At 38.9% G+C, this 17854-nt stretch overlaps 1 protein-coding gene across 6 annotated transcripts in view; it reads right to left on the reverse strand.

The window, feature by feature from the left end:
- The window catches only part of LOC100125509 (estrogen-related receptor gamma type 1), a 64150-nt gene that overhangs the window by 36945 nt on the left and 9351 nt on the right, over positions 1-17854 (reverse strand). For 3 of the 6 annotated variants that reach the window (XM_011491047.3, XM_011491062.3, XM_011491072.3), the window contains exons 3-4: positions 7279-7703; positions 3156-3284 (exon numbers count right to left, since the gene is read on the reverse strand). In XM_011491047.3, coding sequence (XP_011489349.1) covers positions 3156-3284; positions 7279-7703 — 554 coding nt within the window. Of the gene's footprint in view, positions 1-3155; positions 3285-7278; positions 7704-17854 lie in introns of those variants that run through there. The other 3 variants (XM_011491066.3, XM_011491053.3, NM_001104919.2) reach the window with 1 other exon arrangement.

A 17854-nucleotide genomic window follows, 5' to 3' on the forward strand; every position in this document is an offset into this window, starting at 1 on the left:
TCTGGTCTTCAGCTGACGCATCATTATGACCTCATTAAAAATGGACAGGCAGCCATTGCCAGAGGGGGATTCTCATAATATAATCAGGCCTTTTAATTGCCTTGCTCCAAAAATTAGCTGCTACATATTGGTGGGTGGGTGTTTCATGTTTTTGCCTTCTTTCACTTTATCCCCAGCTTGTTCATTTACTCCTCTCCTCCTCCTCACAGTAGAGGGTAAGAAAATCCAGTATCCCTCATGGACAGTGTGAGCACATTTACATGGTCAGGTGTGTGTTTAAAAGGAAGATGTAAAGAACAAGCTCCACTCTGAGTTGGTTTACTGACCCTGTGGTCTCTTGCACTCTGTTGTTCATCTCTCTCTTCCTCACAAACACTCACTTTTTGCTGCCTCACACACTTGCTCTTCATCTCACCCTCTCAGTCTCCCTGGGCGACAAAGCTAATTTGAGGCAGATCTTGCCCTAAGGGGTGAGCCACAGCATCCACACAAACACTCGTCCGTGTGCTCCACCCCACTCTACACTAACCACTTTATCTCCACCTTTCTCCCGTGAGTTACCTGCTGACAGCCAAAGTTAGCAATGACGCTAACTGATCCGGCCACTTAACATTATCATCTATGCAAATCTATGGCAACACCACTCATCCCTAAAACTGCATCATGAGATACTGACTGTGTTCCTTATGTTTAAGTTATCCTTAAACTCAAGTCTTCTTTAAGATAATTCCATTAAATTGTATTTTTAACTATTTAAGAAATATAAAGAGAAGTCAAATGAATCAGATTTTTTCAGTAAACTTTTTAACGACAAGTGTGTTACAAGACTAAACGACAGAGAACATATGAACAACGCATTTGCAGTGGAGGGCAAATGCTTTTAGAATCACTTATTACATACAGATTTCTTTTTATACGGAGAAACTTGAGAGGAAGAAAAATGTTTAAGTCATTTATGTAACGTATGGCAGCTGTTGATCATTTCCCCAAAGGTACAAAAAGGAAATAAAATAAGGAAAAAATAGGAAAACGGACGTATCAATTTTCTAAATGACCCTTATTCATATGTAGAGCGAGGCCCCTGTATTAAATTCACACCCGCACAACAAATGGGGTGGCTGTGGTCTGTCATGTTGATGTATAGATATGCAGCCCGATGTGTGAGTGTGGGCATGATGTGTGTGTGTGCAGATGTGGGAAGCAGAGGCAACAAAAGACAGCTATTTGTTTGCCAAGTCAGAACATGAGCACACAAACTCATGTAACTCAGTTCCATCTCCACACAAAAGAAATTTCTTTATTGTATATTTTGTTGTTGAATATTGTGTTTCTGATTGTTTGAAAAGATTTTCATGGTCATCCTAGTTCACAGCTTTTAATGTGGAATATGATGGCTAAAACTGCTTTACTGGCTATTTATACACGCTTCCTTTTAAATTTATTTGTGTAACTTTTTTCTAACTCTTCTGATCCTTCAGTTTAGCGTATTAAGGTCTTTAGTTGTGGTTACTCGCTGCTACATGTGTGTTTGTGATCACATACACATGACAAAACAGGAGAGAAGAGACGTGGTTTCTGTCTATGTCAGATCAGCTGGGAGCACAAATGCTACCGCAGCAGCTTGTTAGGATGTGTGTTGTTTCTGAGTGTGCGGAAAAGACAAGAGCTGGAGAAAGCTCGTGCTTTTCACAGTCAAGTCAAACTTGTGCTCAGTAAAAGCCACAAAAGTCTGATCCTAAACTAAAGTCTGTGTTTATTCTTTAGATTTCTAGATTACTTTAAAGCTCTGTTTTAACATTTAAAAACTTAAAAACAAAGACATCTTTTCATTCTTGATTTAGGTGTTTATGTCTGAGTTGACAGAAAGCAACAGGCATGCGCATTTCTTTTGGTTGAGAGGATGCAGAAAGCTGTGAATGACGAGGACAATGAATGAAAAGCAAGCATAAAAGGAGCATCACAAAGCCTATAATAACACTGAGTGGGAGAAACGCAGGGAGGGAAAGACAGGAATGGATGGAGGCAGGGTTGGCAGGCGTCGGCGCAGACACACTCCTTGACCACTGTAAGGAAAGGGGCGTAGGCCAGGTCTCCCATCAATTACAACCTTGACCCTCCTCTTCTCTCCTCTCACACACTTTCTGCTTCATTCACCCCCCCACCCCTCCCCTGCCTCTTATCCTCCCCTGGCCCCTCTCCTCTGCTCCTATAAATCAATCTCTTTTTCCCCCCCACTTCTTCCCTCCTTTCGCCAAGCCTGCTCCCACCTTCCCCCTCTAGTCTTGCTGCTACCAACCCTCCTCTTCATCCCTTGGCACTCCTTTACTTCCTTTCGTTGCTGGAAGTGCAGGAGGAGCAGAAAGGTCAGGCGGGAGGGACAAAGAAGTAAGAAGCAACGAGGGACTGTAAAATGAGAGTAAATTTATTCAAAGTGGTTGGAGGGAGAGCACAACTTCTTCTCATGTTAGAAACAGCTTTTGTTTACAGCTATGTGCCTGTTATTGCGCCTTCCTCTGATCTTTTTTTTATTCACATGCATTTAACTTATCTGTTTGGGGTAAAACATGATGATAACGAAAGTGTTGTTATATGAAGAAACTCCATTTTATATACATCCAGAGTATAAATGTGAACATGAGCAGGAATGTAACACATAGATGTGCCCAGTGGAGAAACTCTTACTTATTTCTTAAGTATGTTACATGTAGCCTTGTTTCACACACGTTTGTTGCAGTCAGCCCCTTTTAACACTGCAATAGCCCAAAATAAATCACATTGAAAAATGTTAGGTCAGTTTGTATGTTATAACACATTTACATGACCTCATCTTTTAATGTTTGCATTAAAGTAAGGACAAACTTTTAAAGAATTTCCTGTTATTAGGACATTTGGTCTTAATATCTGTTTTCCAAATTAGCAGGTTTGCACTTCAAATCAAGGGTGCTAACGTTCTGAGACTGGCAGTGGTGTATACTACAGAGAGTGCACCCTGAACCGCTATCATATCTCATATTTTGATTTACTTTAAAGAAAACCGTACTGCAAGAAAGCAGGACGAGAAGAACCTGGGCTTGTTTGCTGTCAGATTGGGTTTAAGCGCTAGCCTTTACAATGCTACATGTATCACAGTTATCAGAGAAATGTAAGGAAGAGACCTTTTCCCTTACCCTCCCTCAGCATGCCAACGGTCAGACACTTCATGAAGCGGCAAGCCTGGCATGACTTGCGTCTCCTCTTGGTTATCTCACACTCGTTGGTGGCTGGACAGCTGTACTCGATGTTGCCTGCAGTACATAGATATGCGGGAAGAAGCCAAAGACAGGTTTAACTTCCGATAAAGTCCTCAACAGACACAATACAAACACAGAGCATGGATTATTGGGAAAAATAAAAAGTTTGTTTTAATACTTATAATTGCTAGGTGTTTGTGTATTATTTTTTCTTTTAATATTAGCGTTTAAATCAAACCCTTTCACCATTTACTACAAAGACCCCTGCTTTCCCCCTCTTTTGCCCCTTGATGATAATTAGACATGGATATTTTGCACCCAACAGAAATACACTATTTTTTGCTTTTTTTTAGAACTAATTTTATATCGTGATATATTTTGATACCAATATAGTTTCTTATACCCATGCCAACCTGACAGCAGAGACCCAACAAGCCAATACATCTCCCAGTGAAACCGAGTAAACAGTGATTGCTATTGACTGCTGCTGTGGAGAGGATGTTTTCTCATTACTGGACTGATTAAAGAGCTAGTTAGCTTGGGAAAAAAGGCTAAATGCTCCAACACTTCTTAATGGGTAACAAGACACACATCAATTGCCCTTGTTGGTTAAAGTAAAGGCTAAACCTTCTAAATACTGCAGGAACAAAACATTCTAATGGATGCTACTAATGAGACTAGTTATCTCACAACTAGCCTTTACAAGCCGATGGTACAGGAGGAGTAGATTAATCCTGCAGATAGGAGAGGCACTTTCTTTAACACTCAGCCTAAATGTGCTAATGACAGAATTCACAAGGCTTAATGGGCAATCAGTAAAAAGCCGTGTTATTTAAAAGGAGCTAAAAAGCCCAATTTAAAGGCAGTGAAGAGCCACTGCGAGAGCTGGTGCTTCGAAGACTCTGCAGAAAAAGCATCTATGACCAGATTGATAAGCTGGTCTGTGAAACAGTAAAACATCAATTGTATTTGTTCATTGTATTAATATTGAAAATGTTGGCTAAATAGCAGTTAATGGTACTCTTAACTCAAGTGCAACTTGTGTGAATACCTTGTTGGGTTAATTTGAATTACGGCCTGCTGCACAGTGTTATATGCAGACAATCATCACTCTAAATGCTCAGAAACAGCACAAATACAAACGTATGGATAGAAAAGGAATCAAGAAGCCAAATCTTTAAATTGAAATTAATCCCTCCCTGTATCATATATTAATGTATGTTTGCCTGCTGCATTGCAGATAACCACTACTGTACAGACATCCTTTTTTTCTGCATTTTCTTTCATTTTTATCTTTTTTTATTGCACCATCATAGAAGAAGAAAAAGTTTTTTTTGTTTCACTGCCCTACACCTCTGTGCCATATTTTGGCCTCCTCCACTTTCCCCTTTATCCCTCCTTCTCAATAAGGGAGTGATGGATGCAAGTTGTCAGGTGTCGTTGGACTGACGCCACAGAAACAGCAGCTGCCAGACCCACTTCCTCCACTTTGTGACACACACACGCAAAAACACTCTAACACACACCTGCCTCTAATTCCTTTCTAGATTCATGTGCCCAGTCCACCTCTCCCACTTCAAGCTTCTTTTTTTTCCTCATTTCTTGTAGCAACTTATTGTTTATTTGGTCCCTTCTTCTCTCCTGCTCTAATATTCCCTTCCTCCCTGTCCAGCTGGAGGTGTTTTTTGGTGATTACCTGTGGTTTTATTGGCTAATGGGTTGAAACACACCAATATGTCTACTGCTGCCCATCTGAGGCTGGCTGGGCTTTCATGCCAAGATACACACACCAACACACAAAACAGAAACATTTGCTCAGACGTGCACACATTTTTACATTTGGATGAGACACACAAACACACACAAGATCAACTGTGTCTGTAGATGGGTTTTCAGCCAAAAATAATGCCACGATTCATTTGTTTCAGTAAATCCAAGAATGCTCCATCTGCATGTGAGCAGAAATTAACAGGAGCCTTTCAGGAAAATCCTTACCAAGAAATTCTTCAAAAAAAGAATGTGATAGCACTTTATGGAAAACTTAAATGTAATTAATCTGGAACAGCAATCTGAGGGAATATTTTAGACAAATGATTATTTTATTTTTTCAATTTTTGTTTAACCAGATTTCCCAAAAGTTTTTCTACCCATAAGAAAAACGTTGTTTTTCCTTTGGGTAGAGACATATACATATTTACACAGTCATAATAGTATATGGTAAAAAACAAAAACAGAAAATAAATACGATTAAATTTTTTTTAAATTTGGTTGTAGTCCACCAACTAGATACTATAAAGATGCATGCTTTATCTAAATTCAAAGTGGATTAAATTTCTATATGATCCCACTATCATTCTGTGATTGACCTGACATTTTATCACAATGTCCCTTGACAATCATCCAAGCTCTATCAAGGTCTTGACCTCTCCGGCTATGTATGAGAAGTAATATTTCAATAACTTGAGAATAGTAGATTAAAAAAACTCTATCTGAAAATTAAAGTTTGTCAGATCCCTACTTTATGCAGGATATGCTGTTGACAAAACTAATACAGTATTAACTCTTCAATGGTACTCTGACCGGAAGAGTGAAGGCCCTGACCCCACGGTGACAGGCCAAACGTGTACACAGAATTACAAGGTCACATATGTTAAGGTTGCACAGGACGTCATTGTGTGTGTTAGCATGTATTTCTGCCTTTATCTCAGTGTGTGGTCAAATCATTTCATTAGGATTGCACACTGCCCTGATCTCATCTCTCAACAAACAGAAGCAGGTCATCTGTAGGTACTGGTGACCATCTAGTGAATGTTAAGACTTCCTTCCCGCTTTTTTCCTTTCCGTCTCTGGAGCTTTACTGGGAAAGCTTCTTATCAGTGATAAAATAAACCCTGCTGAATGCATGGAGAAGCAGTAATGGCTGTCTGATTGGATGGCTGCTGGTGGCTTGGTTATTGCAGTGTCAGTGAGTGCTTAATAAAAGGTTCTGATTATAGCATAAGAAATTTTGAGGAAATCATAAAAAACACAAACAGAATTAAAGTTGAATCAAATGTGTTGTTGATACATTTTATAAGACTTTATACCCATATTAATGAAGTTTTTTCAAAAAAGAAGAATATTGTGTCCATTATCAAGGGAATTTCTGATGAACTCCCAACTATCTGAAATGATTACCTTATGGCAAACAGTTTGACTGATTCAAGGGGAAATAAAGGATGTGATCAAGCTGAGAGTTGAGTATTAAACGAATACCCTTAAATCTGTTGAACAAACTTGAAATACCTGTGCATCTCCTGCAATGTTGTTAGTCCTAACAAGACATAAGCAAAGGATTACGAAGCCTAATTCCTGGTGCTCTTCTCATTATCTGGATTATTTCTCTATCCCTCTCTACTTTTACCCCTTACATGAACTTCTGACCAGCAGACATGACCCGTGGCCCTGGTCTGACACTAGGTTATCCCCCAGACTACAAGCTTATAGCAAACGCTCTTCAAGCATAAGCAGCTCGATGTGGGAATGCAAACACTTAATAGGAAATTGTTTTGAAGCTGTTGATGAAGTAGAAGTCAAGGTTGTGGGTGAAAGAGTGAGGAAAAAATAGCCTGGGTGGGTGTCCTGGTGGCTCACTTAGCTGACAGAGGAAACATACCTCATAAAAATCTGGGTTTACATCTGGCCTGGGGCTTTCATTGTGTCCTGGATTTTGCTCAGCTGTACATGCAGGTGTATGAGAGTGAATTTCAATGAGTCTGTGCAATTCATTTTAATAAAGGGATTTTTACGAAAACCTGCGTACATTTTTTGACCTTTTTATTAAAGCTTTTCTATTAGGTGCATACAATTTCATTGAATTTAAGCAGTTTTATTTTCTTTTATTTATTTATCTCATCCATAAATACCCTTTTGATGCACTTCTGGCTTTTTATTCTGACTGTGAAGACTTTGTGAAGGTTAACTGTGAAGGTTAACTTGTATGAAGGTTAACAAATATAAGAGATGTTTGGGAAGACATTGGCAAAAAACAGTAAAAATGAAAGCTAACCTTGAATGGTGCGTTTGAAGAAGGCCTTGCATGCCTCACACGATGCCACTCCATAGTGGTACCCTGATGCAATGTCCCCACACACCAGACACAACCTTTTGGGCATGGAATTTAACATGTACTCGCACTTAATTTGTGAATCTTCTCCAATTGTTGACGAACAGTCCTCGTAACGTTTTGATCCAGGGCCACCGGCTGGTCCCAGTGGTCCTGCGCCAGAGCCATAAAGGCTTGGGGAGTCTAAGCCGTTGGGATGACCATTCATAGTGGACGAATATGAGCCTGAGGCGTCACTGGAGCCACCAGGGGAGTGATGGTTTAGACTGTCAGTCAGGGAGGCAGGACTTGACGGCTCTGTCTTTATATAAGAGGACGGACAACTCGACTCAAGGTGGCGCTCCTTACTGGACATTCTGCAGAGAAGCCTGGGAAAGTGAGACAGAGGGAAAAAAAGGAGAAAAGCAGATAAAGAAAAGCACAACTGGCAAATGTGTATGCGACACATAATACAGAGACAGAAATTAATACTTTGAATGTCCTGTAAAGCAGTCATTGATGTAATGTCATACTTCCTCTTTGGATTTGTGCTCTTTCAAAGAATTCAGCGGGATCTAAATACAAATGCATGAGGAATGACTGAACCATGGCTGTAGAGGCAAAGAGTAGGAGACTTAATGGCGTTCATTAGGGAAACCAAATCTTTGGGAGCAGCAGAGAAGCATCCATTGCAGCACACAGCCACACAAACATGTCTGCATGCTTGGGAACAGGGTCATCCGTCACTTTCCAGTCAATAGCAGCTTGTTGAACATGAAGGTAATCAGTAAGCAGCCCCTCTGCTGCTCAGTCATCCCAAAGACAGCCCGCACGCAGAGACATGGACTCATACATGGTCATCTGCAGGTACACTTTCAAATACAGTTTCAGTAAACAGCGAGGCCATGAAATACAAAACAGCACAAACACTGTATTGAACCAGAGCCAGTTCATCGCTACAACCCTCTTCTTTTGTTCTCCTTTATTCTTTTGCTCCCCTGCTTTTTCTTCCATCTTTCCCTAAGGAGGCTGGCTGCTGTCTCCTTAATGACAGTTGTAATTAACAGCAATCTTCTCCGTCCATATCTCTCCATCCCCTCCTTTGTCTACCTTGCTATCTATCTGCCCGTCTCCCTATCACATCCTATTCAGTGCCATCTCTTTTTCACTCTCTTCTTCCATCCTTGCCCTTTCTCTTGTTATTCCTCTTTGCATTACTACTCCCTGTCCCTGTAACCCTGCCTCTGCGCCCCTCACTCTCTTTTCATTGTTAAAGGCAGAGTGCACAAAAGGGGTTTTTAATTAAGGCAGGATGCTGCTAAACGAGGAGCTTCTAAAGTCCAGCCGGCCAGTAAAAGATCCCTGTCCTACAGGGACTCATAAAACACAGGCGGTGTCTTGGCGGTAAATGGAGAGCTGCCCGGGCAGAGGAGTGAAGAACAGATACAAAACAGGAAAGCTGGAAGAAGTGAAAGGTTTGGAGGATGGTGGAAAGCAAAATATTTAAAGCTGAGGGGATTGATGACAGACAGACACACTGTGTCACTTGGAACACAGCATAATCTGTTTGATGCAAAATAAGATTTCAACTTATTTTTGCAAACCCACCAAAAAGGAGAGAAAAAAAGGTCTATTCATCCTTTCATTAAATGATGTGACATTTATGATGCAGAATACTTTGGCCCTCTTCAACCCTTTCATCATATATTTTATTCTCTTTTATTCCCTTTCTTGCGGGTTCCTCCAACTCACTGACTCCATTAATCGTGGCTTTGTGGTATTCACCAATGTCTATAAATCCATTTATCTGATACTAAGGTGGGCCTTTATTTGAAATGAGAGAAAGGTGTGGAAACAAATCAAGACAGAGAAAAGCAGGTAATAGGAGTAGAGCAGAGGGGGTGGTAGTGACGGAGGGATGAGCGAGAGATAGAAACACATAAACTGCTTGAGTAAGCAAAGAGAAAATAATTTTATATGTAGGAAAGAGTGATGGGAAGGAAAGAAATCACAAGAGGTGGTCTGCGCTCCAGCAGATGGGGAGAAAACAGTGGTGACAGAAAAAGTGAGTGGACCCATTTAAGTAGATGATGTGATGGTGATGATTTTATCTCTCCCTTTTTCAGTCTTTATGCTCTTTTGTGCCCTCCCCCCTTCGACGGTCAATCCCTGTGAGTGCCATTAAGTAAAAGAGTTTAAGTGCCAAAAGATCTCTTTCCATTCTCCATCCCAGTCTCATCTCTTTTGCTCCATCATGCCTTTTTTTCTCTCCTCTTGCCCAGCCTTACGCTGCTTATAAATGAAAAATAATGGCAGTCGTAGAGGGAGGAATAAAAAGACTAAAAAAAAGATGTGCGTGCAGAGAAGTAGAGGAAAGAAGATTAAGAAATCACAGCCAATGTGCTGCGCCGAGCGAGAGGTTGAATGCATTTATGTATGTATGTTATCAGTATAATTACAGTGCTATGTAGCAATGGCTCACTGCTGAAAGAGCAATCTTATTGTGCTTGTCTGCTCTTCAGATGAGTATTCAGAGAAAAGGAAGAGTGTAGGTCTCTATTAATCCATTCTCTCCATTTTTCTCTGTTTCAAAAAATTTGAATTATTATAAAAATTGGATTAAACAGTTTCTATTTTTTTTATGAAAGAATAGTTCTTTGTCTTTTTTAGAGGCTTTTTTTCTCCTTGTGATCTTTATTTTTTTCTCTGCAATTAAGTTATTCATATAGCATTTCCGTAAAGTCCATAATCCTTGCACAATATGAGGAATTGTCCAAAATATTGGTCACTTACCGAGAAGGAGGGTCTAAGGGCAGGGATGCCCAGTTTAGCCTAGTCTGTTTGTTTAGCCATGGCCTATTGAATTCTATGACTTCATGTTCTTTATGATTTCATGTTTATTAAACCGGTGTGAAGCCCATTGAGACGACTATTGTTGTAATATTGGGCTATATAAATGAATTCAATTGCAATGAATTACATAGAAAATATTAAACTGCAGTTTAATAGTAATATAACTATTATGAAAAATTCCCCATTTTGCTTTGTTCTCATGTTTATTTCCGTCCTTTGTGAATGCCTTAAAGTTATTACCTTGTTGGTGAATTACAAATGTGTAATAAATCCAACTGATATGAAGGCAGGCAATTAACATTGAATTTTTAGTACGATGGATGTTGAATATTGTTGACAATAAGCCCCCCCCCCCCCCCCCCCTAAATTTAAGTGAGATTTTTGGTATAATCTTCAACTTATTCAAGTTTCAATTTTATCAAAAGATACTTTTAACCATTCATAAGTTACTGTTAAGCATCTGCTTCTTTAAAATATTTAGCAGTTCTGCTTACCTGAACTACAGAGATTGGGAACAAAAAACGTATTAATTTTATACCCTTTTTTCTAGTTCATTAATTTCTTACTTTTAGATGGTACAGACTGATTAACGAAGAAAAGACTTTAAAACAATAAGCAGTCATTGAAGTTGCGAGTTGAAGCAGGCAAACGTGCAATTATTGTGTCAGTTAGGGCGACAACCCTGCTTCACTTTGCACAGTTTACTTTAAAGCTTGCACTTTATGCCTCTGGGTGTGTGCATGCTCCCTCTTACCATGTACAATCTTTGTGTATACTTCTCTAAATGTAAATGTTTTAATATAAAACAGCTTCTGAAATATTATTTTTCAATTTCCTTTAGGATTAATAAAGCTTCATCTTCTAATATGAAACAGTTTTTACCCACCTGCCTGTGGGTCATAAAAAAGGGTTAATGCTTACATTATGGAACTGCAGCTTCCACATTTGATAAGAATCTATAACCTGTTCAAACTGATTGTCAACTACAGTGCTAATACACACTATTTTTTCTGTGGACACATTTGAGTAAACTTTGTCTCAAAATGAAATTATATATTTTATTTTAAAGCTGTTTTTGTTAAAAAGAAGAAAAAAAACAGGAAGTGAAAAGAATGTGGGGAGAGAGAGAAGAAAGACACAGAGGAAATGGATGTGATGAAAATAGAGACAGAGGAAAGAATTGCTGACAGTGGAGCCACCACGAGATGGCTAATACCTTTCAATCACACCAAGCATTGTGCTTTCAATGCTGATAAGAAGACCGTCCAAAAAGGAAAAAAAAAGGATAACACTGGCAACGTTTAGGAAGCGAGGAAAAAGAAGGTAGTACGAACGCAACATGTATTTACATTTCCACAATTAAATGAGATATCATCAACAGAATGAATTGTTTTTTTCAGCTTTCCCTTCCTCTGTTTTGCTTCCTCTGCTCTATTTCTTCCTCAGTTTGAGTCCTCGACTATCTGTGGAGGGTCGTTGAACTGCTTGTGAGCTTGTTAGTTTGATATAGCTGTGAGTGAGCAGAAAAACACATGTGAGCTTTACTCATCCTCGCACACATCAGTTCAGAAGGAGCAGTGCACTCCTGCAAAAAAAAAAAAAAAAAGGGCAGCGAGACACATTCTAAAGTCTAATGACTGAACCCAACATATAAGTACAGCAATTTCAAGTTTTGGCAGTTACTTTCAATTTCTTGGTCTGTTCTTTTTAAACTCTAACTTAAATGCAATGAAACGCAGCTCTATTTATTCTCTTATAAGTACCGGTGTGGGTTTAAAGAGTGGTGGAGTTCAGCTCCACAAAATCAACGATTATAGTTGTTTTCAAAGACGAAAAATGAATGAGATGAAATAAAAAACCCTCCGACTGCGACAGTCAATCTGAAACACTCTCCCTCCTGCCGGGCTCCCTCCTGCCTTCTCTCCTCTGCTCTCTTTGGGTCTCAATCTCTCGCTGTCGCCGTTTCTACTTCTCAAATACAAACACCCTCTATCATTATTTCTCCCTCTCACTGCTTCACACACACACACCCTCACATCCAAGTCAAACACACAGACACATCATGGAGCAGATCAATTGTTACAGTGTTAGTCGGGCAGGAAACCTGTAATTCACTTCATTGGCTGCAGAATAAACCCCTGATTACATACAATCAATGTGATAATAGCTAAAACACATTCTGCCCAATGGGCTGTTGGGCTGTAAAGACTGGAAGAGGAGAGGAGTGCTTGTGTCTGTATTTCTGTGTGTGCCTCTGCCCTCAAAGTCCTGTGAGAAAAAGGTATGAATCTTCATGCAACTGACACAAATTACACATAAAACACCAACAAAGACATGCAGTTGTGAAATTGTGTAAGATTTGAAAAAAGACTGTTTGGGCTGTTATAATGTCCCCTGGCGTTTAGAAAGTCTGCACAGACATACACACAAACTGGATGTATAGCAGTGGGAGGCGGCACATGCAGCGCAATCTTAGCCCGACTTTATTGATCGAGAAATTTGTGCTTTTCCAATGGACAAGAGTAGGGAAACCTCAAGCTCTGGAAGATATCAATAGTTTTTATGATTTCAAATATTACAAGGCAAAAATTGATTACTTTTGTTTCCAATTCTCTCTCAAAGGTTCAGATGTAAGTTCAGGAATAAGAGGTTTAAAGCTAAACTTTCGTTTAGCTGCATTCTTTTTTTTCCCCTTTTCTACTGTTTACTAGCACATATCTGCCACCTACAGTTGGAATAGGCTTGATGTGAAATGTTAAAGCCGTGAGAATCTCGCTCCAGGTTTTTTCTGTCACAGCTTTATTCCCATATACCAAAGCCTTAGTGTCATATAATTCCGCCAGGTGCACAAACCGCAATTATTAAATTCGCCTCCATGATCAGTTTTTCAAATTATTGGTACTTCCATGAACTAAAGGGGATGTCATCTGTACGTCACTACCAAATCTGAGTCCCTGATTGGCCAACGTTCGACGAGGTTTTAAAGCTGGACGCATGTTTTGTATGTAAGGCCCGAAAACAGTGGTGGAAACTTGCAAAACGATGCGAGAATGTGAGCGTTTAGAACGCAAAGGCCCAAAACGCACATTTACAAAGACTTTTCATAGGAAGTTACCACTTGAACGTGTGGTGTGAATGTAGCTTAAAGCACCCAATGTGAATCAGATTGGATTCTGGGAAGGTTGATTAAAGAAAGATTAAAACAATCATTTGCTTTTTCATGTCTGCTGTGTGTTACTGATTGTGGTGATGTCCATTGAGATCTAAATATTACTTTGCCCTGTTGAGCTGATTTTACTGTATTTTCATTTGGCAAAAAAATATGTTGGTAAATGAAAACAGAGGAACGAATGGCTGTCTGCTAAGATGAACCCCTTTGTAGAGGCCTTGAACATTCACAATCATAAGAATGCTTCTATTTTTATTAAAATGTGTATCGAGTAATACCTTCCACCTGAATAAGTTATTTATTCAAATCATGCCGAAGAATATATTGGTAGATAAATAGTATCAAATGTTTGCCTCTCAAACAGCTTTGAAAACCATATCAAAAGACACTACAGAAGAGGAAAATAATAATACAAAAAAAGTGTTGAAAATCAAAGTATTCCCCCAATCGGATTAAAAGCGCATTTTATTAAGCAGATGGTGAAAGAGGATTTCTATCCTCACAAATATGACAGGTCTTTCAAATGTGACACAGGAGGAAGAGATGGTCAGAGGGGAGGGGCTTGCATGGAAAAGAAGGCAGGAAGGAAAAGGTGAAAGACTACAAGAGACGGCAAGATAGGGGGCATGTAAAGCAAACCTGTACTCCACTTGAGAGAGTGAGGAACCAAAGTGGAATATGAGAGCAGAAAGAGAGAGGAGAGAATGAGGAGCAAAGGATCCGAGGTGAGAAGGAAAGGAGGTAAAAGCCAACGGAGCGCCAAAGCTGCATTCTTTAAGCAGATCAGATTTGGGGAAATTGGGCTGTCACTACCGGATTGGGATGATTTACACCTATCCATCACAGAGAGCTGCAAAATCAGTGTATGCACAGTAATACGCAGCAGCTTCAAGAAATTGTCTGCTATAAAAATAATCCACCCATTTTTTTCTGTATGTCTACACATTTTAACAGTTAAATATTAAAATAAAAATAACCTATATACCATACTTTTAGACAGGGAAGCACAATTTCAGAGCTCAAATGAGTTTACAACAATTTTTGTTTTTTACTTACGTAACAAAACAAAAAGAAACACCAAGGTCCAGCCCAGTGTAAACAAATTTTCATTGCACTTCTTCAAGCTGTCATAAGCTGCTGCTGGTGGTCGTGTCCTGATCTTCCCTCTTTTCCCAGTGCCCTCCTTGCTCCCCCTCCCTTCACTGCTGGCTGATGCACCTTACAGCGTCGCCCCTGGACCATCTGTTAGGGAATCTAATTCACATCCAGTCATAATCAGGTTTGCTGGAGTGCCCACTGTCGCTGTCCATCTCTGTCTCTCTGTCTGTCTCTGCCTGTTTTTTCTGCTGTCCATTTACTATTCAATCTTTGAATGTCAGCCGAAACTTTTCTGTTCTTTCTTATCCTCCTCTTCTGCCTCAACACAGTTTGGTATCTTTGTCTCTATAAATAATATTTTAAAGTGTAATTGCACAAGACCTAATATATCGGAACTTTTTCTTCAGCTTTGTCTTTTTTAACAACCTTCTACTTACAAACACAGAGCTGTAAAGAATATTCAACTTCATCGATGAATCAATCTATCACATCGATCGGTCTGAGACAAGTTGTTAATCGAATCAACCTACACCACTGAAAAATGGTTTAAAAATTCAGTAAATTAATTATTTCGTCATTGGAAAATACCATATGGACTGAGACACGGTAGGTTTATTTTACTATAACTGACAAATTACCAATTAACATCACAGCAGAGAACACATGTGATGACAGCAAATGACATCATTCCAGTCCAATGTGTGGATACACTTTGAATTTTGCAAAGACATGTGACCATACAGTGTGTTAGAATGTTCTAAAGAAGTTCCCCTTGGAAAAAAACAAGGGTGGAAAAACATTGGGCTGAACTTTATGTGACTAAAATTTGAATGGACTTAACATTATTTCTTGTTTCTTTGTTTTTTTGTACACATATCTTATTTAAACTTGATTATCCTGGAATAAATCCAAGGAATCTGGAAAAATTCACCTGCACTGTTCGGTACCCAGGTATTAATCTCTGAGTCACCCTGGTTGAATTTTTGGGTGTCCTGGATTGATTTTAGGTTAGTGAATTGGATTGAATCAAATCGTTCAAATTGAACCAATATAGACTCGAATCAGCAACCACAAATTAATATAAGAATAAAATCGTTAAAATGAATCCTTACACCCCAAAAACACAAGAATGTCTTTTTGGCATTTCAGTGATTTACAATAATATTAAAAAAAATCATGTTTTGCAATTTAAATCAGATTTTGCATATGTTCATGGGTGCATAAAGGTGCATGCTTGCTCAGGATGGGGAGTAAGGCGAGCTGAGGTGAAGGGGGTGGAAGTTAATGAGAGAGAGGTGAGCGTCTGGAACCCTCTCTTTCTTTCTCTCTTTCTTTCTCTCGCTCTGCGCCCGCAGTAATCCTCTTCTATAAATCTGCAATCCAATCAGCGTTGTCCACACAAATACGCACACACACAAGCACACTCACACGAGCTGTTGGGAGGCCCATCTGTGTGTTAAGGCAATCTGCTTTATCATTATGATTACATTGGGCTCAGTTTACAACAAAGTCTATGAGTGTGTGTGTGTGTGCTCATGCGTCCCGTAGCTGCTTGACGTTAATCACATTCCCATGGTTTGATGGCCTAAATAAAAGGAGGAATAATATTGTTGCTGTCCAGTGAAAATTGCAGATTTCCAATAACTCATGTGGGGTTTTCTCACTGCTCAAAAAAATAGTTTTGACACAAAAAAAAAGACTTGACAAAAGTTAACAGAGAAGCTCGTTAAATCTGTTTCATGCAAAATATCGTCAAAGGTTGCATTTCACAACAATAAATACATTTACATGTATCCATTACAACAAAAATAATTTGTTTGCATTATGAGTTTGTTGACACCAACTACAAATATATTACTTGAAAATAAATGAACTGTAATGTTCTGCCTCTGTCTTTCAGGAGAGTGTGCGTGTGTACATGTGTGCGTGTGTGAGAAAGAGAAAGTAAGTATATAATCATGACCAAATCCCATCAACGCAGTAGGAAGTCAGATATCCTGTGGAAATGCCCGTGTGATCTTATGCCACTGTTGTGTGTTCACAGTGTTTGTTTAGTGCACATATGTGTGTGTTTGTGTGTGTGCGTGCACATAAAATGTTTGTAAAGATTAACTGCAACACAGATTCCTACATATTGGTATAAAAAAATATTACATTTAGATTTTTTTTGCATACTTGTCAATGACCAACAAAGAAAACTGCTTAGTTGCATCTGAGACTTTTTTGGATCAATAATAAAATAGATCAACTGTCTGTTGATGTCCATTTAGCTTTACTTAAAACTCAGTCCAGTGCAGCAAAAACTAACATTCTTCAATGAGAATATCAGGGAGTTTTGAATATGTGCAAGCGTATTATAGTGTGTGACATGACTGTTGCCCCCTGGCAAACCTTTACCCCCCTTATTGACACTGTTTGCCCGCACACATGCAAAACTTAGACAGGACTGAGCTGCAAGTATACATCTCGGTGATCCGCTGATGGGCTGCGTGAGAACAGCTTGCCAGACCTCTAATTGGCTTGACTCAGACTAACCCTGATATCCTGTTGGACTCTGACTTCCCACTATAGGGTAAGCTCACAATCACACATTAAAAACATTAAAATATGTATATATATTTATATATAGGGGGTGTGCAATGGTCAAACAATGGACAAATCAATAATCAACTCATAGGCTGATATAATTGTCAAAAACCCAATGTATGCATGTAATCTACATTTGTGTAATTAGGTCGGATCACAGCAGAATTTTAACAGAAAGGACAATTCACTTTACAGGTGTTTTTTAAAGAAAATAATACTTGACTAACTAGAAACATAAAACTCTGTATTTCCGCTTCAGCTTATTTGCAATATGTTTTATTCCCAAAAAATAAAAAGCACAGTTACTGTAATAGTTCTGCAAGCTTAGCCGGTGTTAATATTTTAAATCCAGATGAAATGTTTAATATCAAACAACTTACAGATAAAGAGACAGAGACCTGCACAACAATGTGAAGGCAGGAGCTCTGTGTCTGCGTGTTAAGCATCAGGCATTTACTCTGTTTCAATGCAAAACAAGCAATATATTTACAGTGACTGTTCTAAAAATGGACCAACGCACCGTTCTGTAAAACCTGTCTCCAACTACGAAAACACACAAACGGTTTCTTTGAAACTTAAAAATGATTTTTTTGTAGGACAGACGAAGCTTCCACATTTATACGTTTATTGCATCTTCAAATGTAAAAAAATTGACACCATTTATTAATGTTTGAGGCTTAAAACAAAAAGTCAGGTTTTGACAAAGTTTAAAGATTTTTTTTATGTTTTGTGTATATATTGTAAGTGAAATTTGAACCTTTTTTTAGGAAATATCTAACATATAAACACAGTCAACTGTAGGATTTGGCAACTATTGCCACAATTGCAATAAAA

Source organism: Oryzias latipes, chromosome 3 (genome assembly GCF_002234675.1).
Source record: "Oryzias latipes chromosome 3, ASM223467v1".
Lineage (NCBI taxonomy): Eukaryota > Metazoa > Chordata > Actinopteri > Beloniformes > Adrianichthyidae > Oryzias > Oryzias latipes.